Source organism: Dunckerocampus dactyliophorus, chromosome 2, assembly GCF_027744805.1.
Source record: "Dunckerocampus dactyliophorus isolate RoL2022-P2 chromosome 2, RoL_Ddac_1.1, whole genome shotgun sequence".
Classification (NCBI taxonomy): domain Eukaryota; kingdom Metazoa; phylum Chordata; class Actinopteri; order Syngnathiformes; family Syngnathidae; genus Dunckerocampus; species Dunckerocampus dactyliophorus.
The window spans coordinates 5682970-5695489 of NC_072820.1; the positions used below are offsets into that span (position 1 = coordinate 5682970).

General features: G+C 36.8%; 1 protein-coding gene across 1 annotated transcript in view; it reads right to left on the reverse strand.

Moving 5' to 3' along the window:
- Positions 1–12520, reverse strand: part of dnm3b (dynamin 3b) — a 42952-nt gene that overhangs the window by 14137 nt on the left and 16295 nt on the right. The window contains exons 10-15 of the mRNA XM_054760897.1: positions 11101–11168; positions 8897–9035; positions 7870–7956; positions 4869–4939; positions 3367–3421; positions 356–469 (exon numbers count right to left, since the gene is read on the reverse strand). Coding sequence (XP_054616872.1) covers positions 356–469; positions 3367–3421; positions 4869–4939; positions 7870–7956; positions 8897–9035; positions 11101–11168 — 534 coding nt within the window. The remainder of the gene's footprint in view (positions 1–355; positions 470–3366; positions 3422–4868; positions 4940–7869; positions 7957–8896; positions 9036–11100; positions 11169–12520) is intronic.

The following is a 12520-nucleotide window of genomic DNA, read 5'->3' on the forward strand; positions in this document are numbered from 1 at the left end:
CAAGCCGGCTAGTGGCTGGCCGGTATGGAGTGGCAACGTGTCAATACGCCAGTAACGTAGTTCGATCGGCGTAAAACAAAGTTAATAATACTAATGACAATGTCGCTGTAGCTTGGTTAACATGCACATCACATTATGTGTAAATGGAGCTTTTTGGAGGTTTTTCAGGCGGAATAAGTGTTTTCCATTACGTGCATTCTTAGCTAAGTCTTTTTATCTGTTTTTATATCTTTAGAACGCACAGAAAAGAGAAAGATGTTCATGTCTCGCATAAGGATCGGGGATGGTGGGCAAAATTTTAAAAAAAGGGCAGTTTCCCTTTAAATGTGTCTTACAATGTAAGGTCAGAGCTCACCTCATCATCCTTGAACCAGGACAGGCTCTCGGCAGTCAGCACAAACCAGTACTCCTTGGCTCCGCCCTTCATGATGCTGATGTTGTTGATGGTCAGCCAGCCTTTGCGGATGACCTGGAGGGAGCGTGAGGACAAAAGTTGGAACTTCCAAAAAGGAAGGAAAGACAGGCGCTCATCACCCACAAAGATGCTTAAGTGTGTCATCATCAGTGCATGAATTGCAATGAAATGTGCGCAAAAGCAAGGTTAGGTGTGCCATTGTGTGTGTGTGTGTGGCAGTCATTCCAAGACCTGTGTTTAGCTTATTATTATTATTATTAAGTGACCACTGCGTGTTAAGTGCTTCAGTCACACAATAGAAAACAACAAGTGTGAACTGTGTTAGTTGTACGAACCCCACAAGCCCGGCATGCATGGCGCCAAGTGATTATTAGGTCAGGTCTCACTAAGATCCACTAAATGATTTCAAAGCTTCGCTATCACTGGAACAAAAGCGCACAATTTGTGGAAACACTATGGACATAAGTGTTGGGACACAGCTCTTAAACACGTTTGCTTGGATTCTTGATTGGACTTTTCCGAGAAGTGTTTTGATGTACGGTTGAATGAGTTTGGTGTGGAAGAATGCAATCAGCCCGTTATGAGCCAGACCAGGACACGACAGACAAGCATGTCCATCATTTGGAAGAGGGTTTCCCGGCCTTTATTGAGTCAAGGCAGATATTTTACATGAGAAAAATCCCCACAGCCACCAGCAAGCCTGCCATCACTTATTCTGTTGCATGAGTGATAGGGCGGATCAACCCAAACATCGACAGCATCGATACCAAGGGTAGTACCCAGTATCAGATCGACACTGCCGTGATGCGATCAATGTTGCCAGTTCTCTTTATTTCTACAAAAGTGTTGGATTTTTGTTGTCGTTGATATTGTTAGATCGTTGATGTTGGGGCTTTGGGGAAAAAAAGTTATTTAGCAGTATTGACTTTATTGTGCTCAAACAATTGTAGATGTGTCACTAAAGGGAGTATACTGTTACATTTACAGTATACTGTATATCGTTAAATTGTTCACCAATAAGTTATTTATTTACTACTACCACTACTACTACTACTACTAATAATAATGTTTATTAGTATTAATACATTTATGAATAGAATTAACCTAACATGCATGTTTTTCGAATGTGGGAGGAAACCGGAGTACCCGGAGAAAACCCACGCACGCACAGGGAGAACATGCAAATTCCACACAGAGATGCCCAACGGAGATTCAAACCCAGATCTTCATGATCTCCTGTCTGTGTGGCCAACATGCTAACCACTAGGCCACTGTGCGGCCCATTTATTATTATTATTATTAGTATTATTATTATTATTATTATCACATGTTATATAATAATAATAATATTCAGAATTATTGAATGACTATTATTATTCTTATCACAATATTATTATTATTTTTATATTATTATTATTATATTGTTATTATTATTATCATGTTATACAATAATAATAATAATAATAATAATAATAATACAACTTTTTATTATGATTATCATTAGAATCATTATCATAATAATAATAATTATTATTAGTTATTATTATTAGTATTATTGATATCAAAAATAGCAATTACATTATGTCAGTATCCGCCTGATACTAGTATTGTTATTATTTCATTGTTATTAAATATTATTAATCTTATGACAAATAATTATATGTAGTATAATATGTTATATATTATATATAATAATTTATTAAAAATATTATTATTACTACTATAAGTATTTATTAGAACTAATAATTATTATTACTATATTATTACTAGTTATTAGTAATAATGATAATACTATTTATTATTATTATTACTATACTATATTTTTATTATATTATTATTATTTTGTTTGCCTTCAATATTTGTTCTACTATAATCATAATCAACAAATTAAAGGCAACAATAATGTAATGAAATATGTCGAGTAAAAAGTATGAGTGTTATTGTCAGCAATACTTGCCCTGCCTTTCCTTGGTATCAGGCTGATATCAAAATTTGCAGCAGCCCACCCCTAATGAATGGCAACAGGTGGACGCACGGGTTCATTTTGAACCTTTTCATTGTGCTGCCTGCCGCTGCCATACATGGATGGAGACAGATACATGATTTGTAATAAATAAATACATTTTTGGATCAACTGAGCAGAAAATATGTGCCGCGGCACAGCAGCTTGGAATGTCCCAATACTTGTGTGCACATATGTACATCCGTGACAGCAAACTATGGGTTTAACTCTTGGATAAGACTTTTTTTTTTTACAGCCAATTGTTTTTGTTTAGTCGGCACCGCCTTGTCGTCTGTGGGCCTGAGTGGGGTGGGGGTGTTAAGACAGCAAATGGTTGCTTGGTCAACTCTTACAATCAGGCCTGATGCAGGAGGAGACGAAGCCTGCAACAAGGAGGAACGTCGGGCATTTAATACCCCGACAAATGTGAAGGTAACATACATGAGGCAGATTTGGAAAGACATATCTAACGTGCGACTTTAAAAAAAAAAAAAAAGCTATCACTGGTTTCCTGTGAAGGAAACGGTGCCACAGAGCACCACACATTGGACAGATGCATTATTGCAGGCATACTTGATATTGCACACCAGAACCCACAATGAGCAATACTCACCAACAAACACCCGTAAGAGGGCAGCTGGGATTCTCACTAAGGGATGGGGATGAAATGCAAGGTGGCACCTTGATGACACGGGAGGATGATGGTGGCAAAAAGTAAACAGAACCCAGTCAAATCATAACCCCGCATAAAACACACACGCAGCTAGTGCCCATTTAACATAAGACTGAAAGCTACATAATAAAAGGTGAATGCACATACAGTATGTTTTGTGATATGCAAACTGAAAGGGAAGCTCATTTGTCTGTCATGCGGTGGCCATACTGCACTGATTGTGTGTTTTAGTGGCTCAAGCTTCTGTCGGACACACATTGTGCCGCAAATCCTCACCTGGTTTGTGGCTGAACTCTGGCTCTTATTAGTCTGACTGCTCCTCTGCTGTGCACTGTGCACAAACATCACAGTCAGGATGGGCAAGGGAAGAAAGATAAAGGTGAAGACAAAAGAGAGGCTTGCTCAATAAAAAGTATGCTACTTACAGTGGTGTGGAAAAGTGTTTTCGCTCCTGATTTCTTATTTTTTTGCATGTTTGTCACACTTAAATGTTTCAGATCATCACACAAATTTAAATATTAGTCAGTGACAACACAACTAAACACAAAATGCAGCTTTTAAATGAAACATTTTATTATGAAGGGAGAAAAAAACATCCAAACTTACATGGCCCTGTGTGAAAAAGTGATTGCCCCCTAAACCTAATAACTGGTTGGGTCACCCTTAGCAGCAACAACTGCAATCAAGCATTTGTGATAACTTGCAATGAGTCTCTTAGCTGGGGAGGAATTTTGGCCCACTCATCTTTGCAGAATTGTTGTCATTCAGCCACATTGGAGGGTTTTCCAGCATGAAGCGCCTTTTTAAGGTCATGCCACAGCATCTCAATAGGATTCAGGTCAGGACTTTGACTAGACCACTCCAAAGTCTTTATTTTGTTTTTCTTCAGCCATTCAGAGGTGGACTTGCTGGTGTGTTTTGGATCACTGCTCTGCTGCAGAACCCAAGTTGGTTTCACCTTTAAGTCACCAACAGATGGCCAGATTTTTTGGTAGACAGCAGAATTCATGGTTCCATTTATCACAGTAAGTCTTCCAGGTCCTGAAGCAGCAATAAAGCCCCAGACCATCACACTACCACCACCATATTTTACCATATTTTTTGTAATGGGACACACACCTTCCAAAACACTCAACTTTTGTTTTGTCAGACCACAGAGTATTTTCCCAAAGGTCTCGGGGATCATCAAGATGTTTTCTGGCAAACATTGAGATGAGCCTTAATGTTCATTTTGTTCAGCAGTGGTTTTTATCTTGGAACTCTGCCATGCAGGCCGTTTTTGCCCAGTGTCTTTCTTATGGTGAAGTCATGAACACTGACCTTAAGCAAGTGAGGCCTGCAGTTCTTTGGATGTTGTTGTGGGGTCTTTTGGGACCTCTTGGGACCTCTTGGTCCTCACTGGTCCATGTTTTCGCCATTTGTGGATAATGGCTCTCACTGTGGATCACTGGAGTCCCAAAGCTTTAGAAATGGCTTTATAACCTTTTCCAGCCTGATAGATCAAAATTAAATCTCAGTTAAGTTATGTTTTAACGGAAAGGGGAAATCACACAGGGCCATGTAGGTTTGGATTTTTTTCTCCCTTAATAAGAAAAAGTATCATTTAAAAACTGCATTTTGTGTTCAGTTGAGTTGTCATTGACTAATATTTAAATTTGTTTGATGATCTGAAACATTTAAGTGTGACAAACATGCAAAAAAAAATAAATCCGGAAGAGGGTAAAGACTTTTTCACACCACTGTATGGTGATGTCAAGCTGTATGATGTGAGTTTTTACTTTGCAAAGCCAATGAAGTCCTCATGGTTTGTGTTGATATAAGAGAGCTGAATGTCAATCACCAGTAGAACCTGGAATAATAAATGCAGTTGATCAAATCATACGTATAAACTCACAGCGCATGATTACAGAAAACAAGTTCTGCTTATTCTCATGAAGAGTCTCCGCATTAAATGAAGCATCAACATCAGGGGTGTGCAAACCTTTTCCACTGAGAGCTCCGTACTGAAAAACGTTCTTTCTCATTTCTCCAGTTTTGCTGTCGTGTTTTTTTCAACTTTCTTCTTGTATTTTTTTTATTCTTTATTCTTGTAATAAAAAAGAAAAACTTTTTCCCAACCTAATTTGAAAATGTCAACTTACTTCTAAAATTCTACAATGTTTTTTTCACAATACTGAATTATTTTAAAGTTATTGTTCTTGTTTTGTTTTTTTCATTATTATGATTATTATTATTTCTAGAATATGCTGAGGGACAATAAAAAATACCACAGGCCACCAGACAACTGTTCTTTTTTTACATCTTTTCTGTTTTTTTTTGTAAATGTTTCTTTTTTTTATTTAATCCATGTTTTTTTTAATGTACTGAGGGCCAATAAAAAAAAAGCAACAGACAACAATTGGCCCCCCATTGGCACGCACGAGAATCTAGGCGCTATCTTTGCTATTACGTATAACATTCTAGATATTTACATCTCAAAAAATTACTGTAGATTAGCTTTAATTCAAAAGTTAATTCATTTCAGTCATTCAATTCAAAAACTTTTGCCCGTTTTTTTTTTTTTTTACTTTTTACTAAAAAAAACATGACATTACATTTTTTAAACCGACCCATCGAACATGTTTTATATTTGGAGAAATGCAGAACAGGCTGCGCCAAAGCACATTAGTTTGAATGAACTCTTATGTTATTCTTTTTTGCTCGTCTTTCATTTTTGCTGTATTTATTTTTTTTATACAAATATTTATGTCATGCCCTGCAGGACAGGAGAGAGCGCCTCCTGTCCTGCACTGTTATTTTGGCGGGCTGTGCTTCCTCCTGGGAGGAAGAGACAGCCGCTTCGCTCCATTGGGGTCGCGCAGCTGGCGCCAATTATCATCAGTGGCAGTTAAAAGGCGAGCGTCGTCGAAAGTATGGCGCTGGTTCATTGCTATTGTTACCCTTGTTCCTGCTGTACCTCGTCTCCTTAACGGTGCTGTCACTTAGAAGAGTTTACTTACCTTGATTCTACCTTTTCGTATTGTTTTCCACAGAGCCTTTTTATCTTATCTATCTATATTTGTTTTGCTGCTATGAGTACCACCGCCACGCCACCGCCTCATCTCTGCATACTGGGGGTCAAGCACTCGACAGCCTCAACTCGTGCTTGACGTCTCGTGACAATTTAAACTTTCTTCCTGTGTATTTTTTTCTCTTAATGTGATGTCTTTATTATAATAACATTTTGACTTTATTTTCATAATATTAGAACTTTACCAGACTTAAATTTTCTTATTGCAACTTTATTCTTGGTTTTGTTTGTTTGTTTTAAAAAATTTCATTTTTAGTTTGGAATATTTAACTTTATGCTATATTTTCCTCTTAATAATATGACTTTATTCTCTTAATATTTTGTGTGTCAATGGTTGTTTGTCTATATGTGCCCTGCGATTGGCTGGCGACCAGTCCAGGGTGTACCCCGCCTCTCGCCCGAAGTCAGCTGGGATAGGCTCCAGCATACCCCCGCGACTCTAATGAGGATAAGCGGCATACAAAAATAGATGGATGGATATTTTTGCCTTCTTCTGCTGTTTTTTTCAATTTTGCTGTTGTTTTTTTAGTTTTCTTGTTAAATTCTATTTTTGGAACGTACTGAGGGCCGTAAATGGCCCACAGGATGCACTTTGGACACCCCTGTTCTATAGATTCACTACATACACATCGAGTTAAATATTTCAATGAGGAATAAAGAACATTTTTCATTTCTTAATATTTTTCATGATCATAGCTTGAAGGTAATTAAAGTTGTAATCTAACAAGAAAAGTTGTAATTTTATGAGAATAAAGTTGGAATATGAGGAAAAATAACAATTTTAGTAGCGTAAAGTTGAAATATTAAAGAAAAAGATGTTTGTTTGTTTTTTTATAAAAAAAAATGAGAAACAAACAAAGCAACAAATAAAGACATCATTTTGGGAAAATGTGGCTGTGCAAAAAGTTTTAATTTTACAAGAATAAAGTCAAAATATTATGGGAATAAAGTCGTTATAAGAAGAACATTTACAAGAAAGTTGAAATAGTTGGGGGGAAAAAAAGCAACAGCAGAAATGAAAAAAAAAGCTGTAATTTTATGAGAATAAAGTCAAAATATTAGGAGAAAAAAAGTTGCATTTTAATAGGAAAAAGTTACAATTTTACAAGAATAAAATGGTAAAAGTAAATAAAAGGATAAAATAGTGTCATTTTAGTAGCATAGAGTTGAAATATTAAAGAAAAAATATTTTTTGAAAGTCAAGATATGAGAAACACACAAAAACAAAATAAAGTGGTGATTGCTGGGAAATTAGGTTGGGGGAAAAATTATATAATGGGAATTCTGTAAAATGAAAATATTATGTGAATAAAGTCGTAATATTGCTAAAATAAAATATACAAACATATTTATGGAGAAAGTTGAAATATTTGGATAATTAAAAACACAACAACAGAAAATATAGGGAAAAGACTTAAGTTCATACTAATAATACGCTTTTTCACTTCTGAAATGAAGTTTTTTCGTGAAATTCATATAACTTCTTAGCATATCTACAGTACTATGTTACGTCACTCAATTTCAAGTGGCCCTTGCATCCTTTCATATTTCAGTATGTGGCCCTCGGTGGAAAAAGTTTAGACACCCCAGCCTTATATTATTGTGAAAAAAATAGTTGATCTAGTTGTATTGTATCTATAGTTAATACTTTAATAACCAAACAGTATAACGACCATGTTTTCTCACGAGTATCCACGAATGAGCGTTACCTGTTCCTTAGCTCGACTCTCTCTGTCTCGGATGTGAGAAGTCACAATCCTCTCCGTTTCTTCACGCAGCCTTGGGAAACATTCCAGCTGTGAAAACACCACACAGCATATCATTTCTTCCTTTAAATGCTGAATAAATAAGTGTGAAATCCATACTGAGAACCGTAACAGAAGCTGGGAATTACAGATATGAGTTTTGCTTTCCTTTTTCCAGCTCTTTCAAACCTGTTTTGGTTCAAAACGATTCCATCCGGAAGGAACTGGACTTTTAAATGATATTATTAGCGTGATATGTGTCCAGAGTGAGAAAGATGGATCATCTCCCTCAGTTGGTTGCTCCACCTTTTGAGAGAAGAGGCGCTGATGGTCGGTTTCAAACTTCTGGATTGTTATGACATCATAAACAAAAACCCTCCTTGCTTATGAGCATGATACCACCTCCGACCCACGCCCCTTTGGAAAAAACAAACAAAATAAAAAAAAAAGGCAGACTTCGCTACACATTTTAAAAACCCTGGAGCTCTGCAAACTATCCGTCAGCTACAGACTTAAGAGCTGTAAGTTTGATCATTTTGTTTTTCTTCCCTTGCAAGGCTATAGCACACTTTGATTACACCCCAGGTTCCCAAAGTGGAGTACGTGTACCCACAGGTGTGAATAAAACCAGCATTGACTAAGACTGAGAGTTCCACAGTGTGCTCGAACACCTCATTATGTGAACCGCTCCTGCATAAGGGAGTACACAGCAGAAGAAAGGAGACAGAGAGGACGTTCTGTGTGCGTTATGTGAACAAATAAATACGTTTGGCTATAATCATTCTGAAAAAATGTAATTACATCCAGAATAAGATGTTTTATTGTGTGCTTATTGTAGGGGTCATATGTCTGAAGGGGTTGGGACTATGAAAAGTTTGGGAACCGTTGGATCACGCTATTATGGGTCCACGTCAAATTATTGAAAAATGGTGTAATGCCTAATGCCTAATCATTCTCAGAGTATTAATAGTTTTTGCAGAGCCCGAGTCACCTTGTTGGAGCACTGGCGCACAGTGTTGATCAGCTCCTGGATCACCATGTCCACACACTTGACACAGGGCTCCTTCAGCTTGATGATCTGTTTCTTCACAATGGCTTCAAACGCCATGTCTGGAGTGAACAGCCCCGTCCTACCGCACGCATCAAAAGGCAAAAAAAGGTTGGTCATGACAAAATAGTGACATCGAAGTCATGAGTACACTGCAGGATAACCGGTTCTGTCTTCAAAGGGTCCAAAAGTGCAAAGAGTACTGAAACACTCAACAACTGGACGTGTCAGTTCAAAAGTTCAAATTAAGTTCAGTTGTAAAGGTTATAGTGCATCTTAGGTTCATCCTACAATTTCAGCCGAAAGCGGAATATAATAGTGCATTCTTTTTTATGCTTTTTAACTCATTCAATCCCAGCCATTTTTCAAAAGATAACCCCCTTCAGTGCCGGCCGATTTTGACTGATCTTTCAAGGCACACAGAATATTGTGTTCTATGGCTATATAAACATGTAACCTAGCAAAAGAAAGCTTGGACTCCCGTCTGTCATCAGGAAAAAAAGTTTGTTTCTACCTTTTTCCATTCTTTAGTAATCAGAAGTAGAACATAGGTAAGTTTCAGGAAAATATCGGTTCCTGACTAGAAAAAGCAAAAAGATACATTTCAAGCATAACTTTCACTTTGACACAGATGTTTTTTGCTTTTGACAGCTGATATATCTAAACAAACACAAAAAGGGGCTGTTTTACATCAAAACAACAATTTATTTCCAAATATAACACCGTGAACTATTTACAGCCGGTGGCCAATTAAAATGTAATTTAACAAGGAAACATAAAGAAAAAACAACAGCAGGAGCAAAAATGGGAAAAACAATCAGAAGTCAAAATATTAAGAGAAGAGTTATAATTTAGCAAGGAAAAAAGCCATAATTTCACAACAATAAAGTAATAGTATGAGGAGACATGTCATTTTAGTAGTTTTTTTGTAGTCGTTTTTTTAAGTCAAAAACAATGAATAAAGTTGTAATTTTTGGAAAATTTATAACATTGGAATAAAGTCAAAATATTAGAAAACATAATAAATAATAAGAAAATTTACAAAAAGAAAGTTGAAATATTCGGAAAATTATACAAAAAAATCAACAGAAACGTTACCAGAGTAAAGTCAAAACATAAGGAGAAAATTTTTAAAAAAAGTTGCAATTTTACGAGAATAAACTTGTAAGTTAAGGAAAAATATCATTTTAGTAACAATGTTGAAATAAAGAAAAAATACATTCTTTTTTTAAAAGATAAAAAATATTATGTAAAGTAAAGCTACAAGTACGAGAAGAAACTTACGCTGAAATGAAAAAAAGAGCTGGAATTTTATGGGAAGAAAGTCAATATATTAAGAAAAAAGTCTTAATCGAATTAAGTCGCAATTTTACAAGAATAAACTCTTATTATTATGGAAAAACGTCATTTTAGTAGCATTTCCTCTATATTACAAAAGTAGTTTTTTTTTCTTGAGCTACATATAGCTTCATATCTCAATGTGTTGCTTGACAAAATATCAAAGTGGTCCGAGAAGTGGTCTTTTCATTTTTCACTATGTGGCCCTCGTTTGGACACCCCTGATTTACAGTTTTCACATGTGAAACTGAACTATGTGTGTGTGTGTGTGCATGCGTTAAAATTTCCTTACAATGCGTACCCTTCTGCACGCTACAGTCGTCCATGCCCTCTCACTTCTTCCTTCCTGTCAGGTGTGATTTTTCCGTCACATGATCCCTGCCGAGCTCTTATCAAAAGCACTTCTGCCACGTTGTGGCCGTTTTTATGGCTTAAAATTGCTGTGGAGTGAAATGAATTAGTGGGGAGTTGCGTCATCACCTCTTTTTTCCCTTTGGGCAAAAAAACGTAAAATACGTATAAACAAGTTGTTGGGATCGGGGGTTCGGGATTATAAAAACGGACAGCGACGTCTTTGGTATTGAATGAGTTAAAAATCCTCTCGTCGGGATGTCTGCCATTTCTACCATTTATGTAACTGTCTTCCTCTAACAATGAGCTGAATATTGAAATATTCCCAGTTTTATGCTAACTTCACATAGAAGGGAATCAAATATTTGTCTGCTGAAAACAAACTGATGAAATAAAAACCCTAAGTAAGCAGCATGTGGGCACATCTTCTCTATGTGCGAAAAAAACAAAACTCCCACCTGATTCCGTGGATATTTTTGATGGCATAACTGATCTCACGACGCATCTCCTTCTCATCACACTCCATCTACACAGGGAGATAGATAGAGTCATTGGGAATATTATAAATAATAAGTAAAGTAGTGGTTTGGATGCTCTACAGTACTGTGATCAGGATACAGTGGTGTGAAAAAATGGTAACTCACTGTGTAACAGTGAGTCACTGTGTAACTCACTGTGTAACAGTGAGTTAGAGTGGATCCCAGCACAATGGCGAGTTATTCAAATATTTTTGGTCAAAAAAATTATTTTGATTGTTTTTGTCTGGAAATGTTGGGTTTTTTTTGTTTAAGAAAGCACATCTCATTCACCATAAGTTTGTAATAAATTATAAATATGATATAATACAGGTAAAATGTACAGCATACCACTGTTAGAAAGCACACGACTTTAACATATTTATGTCTTTGTGCTTCACTGATCATGTTTTTCGTCAAGCGTTGAGATTTTGCACTTTGTTTGGCGGTCCTTGAATGCACCATGATTGCCATGAGACGCAAAAGTTTGCGGTTTACGATCAATCCGGCCCCAAAACTTGCAGTGAGGTGAACACAAGTTAAGCTCTAGCCTGACAACCAGGCTAAAGGCTACACCGTGACTCCGATGCCATCTGTTCATCAAGCATCGTACATTCTCATTCATTAGTGGTGAGCACCTATACATTTTAAACGTGTTTAATAAGTGTGTGAGGCACATTTGGGGCTTCACCCTCCATTGTGTCACAAGCAACCAATGTTAAATGACGAGAGAAGGGAATCTTATCCAATAATTACAACAGCCTCTTTTATTGCAAATGTTGATCCAAAATCGGAGGAGACCATCAGGGTTAACCTAGCAGGAGAGTTTGTGGGGTGAGCTGCGTGTCAAAAAGCGAATTGAAATGAGATTTTTATGGGCGTATCAATTACTTGCACTTCTTCACCATTCTCTGCTGCAGTCGTCCCTCGCTATATCGCGGTTCAAATATCGTTCCCTCAATATATCGCTTTTTTTGTTTGGTTGTTTTTTTGGCAGAGCTGAGCCGACATGCCATGGCTGAGACGGACATGCCATGGCTGAGATCGAGTGAAAAAAAGGTTCTCCTCTCATTCCGTGTGGAAGTGGTAAGTTTTTGGCTTATTTATCCTTCTTCCCCACTCCAGTTTTAAACAGTTTCTTAAGTTTCCAATAAGTAAATTGGAGAGACTAACTAGTTAGCTCGCTAGCTTGCTATGCTAGCACCGGTTTACTGGTATGTCCCTGCAGTGATCCTGTAGCCTGTGCAATGTGATGTAAACAAAGAATAATAGGAGTGTAAAAGTCATTATAGAGGTGTTATTTCATGTCTACAGAGCTCTAATAATGTTAAAAACCCATATTTAGAAAGTCATAAACAGGTTT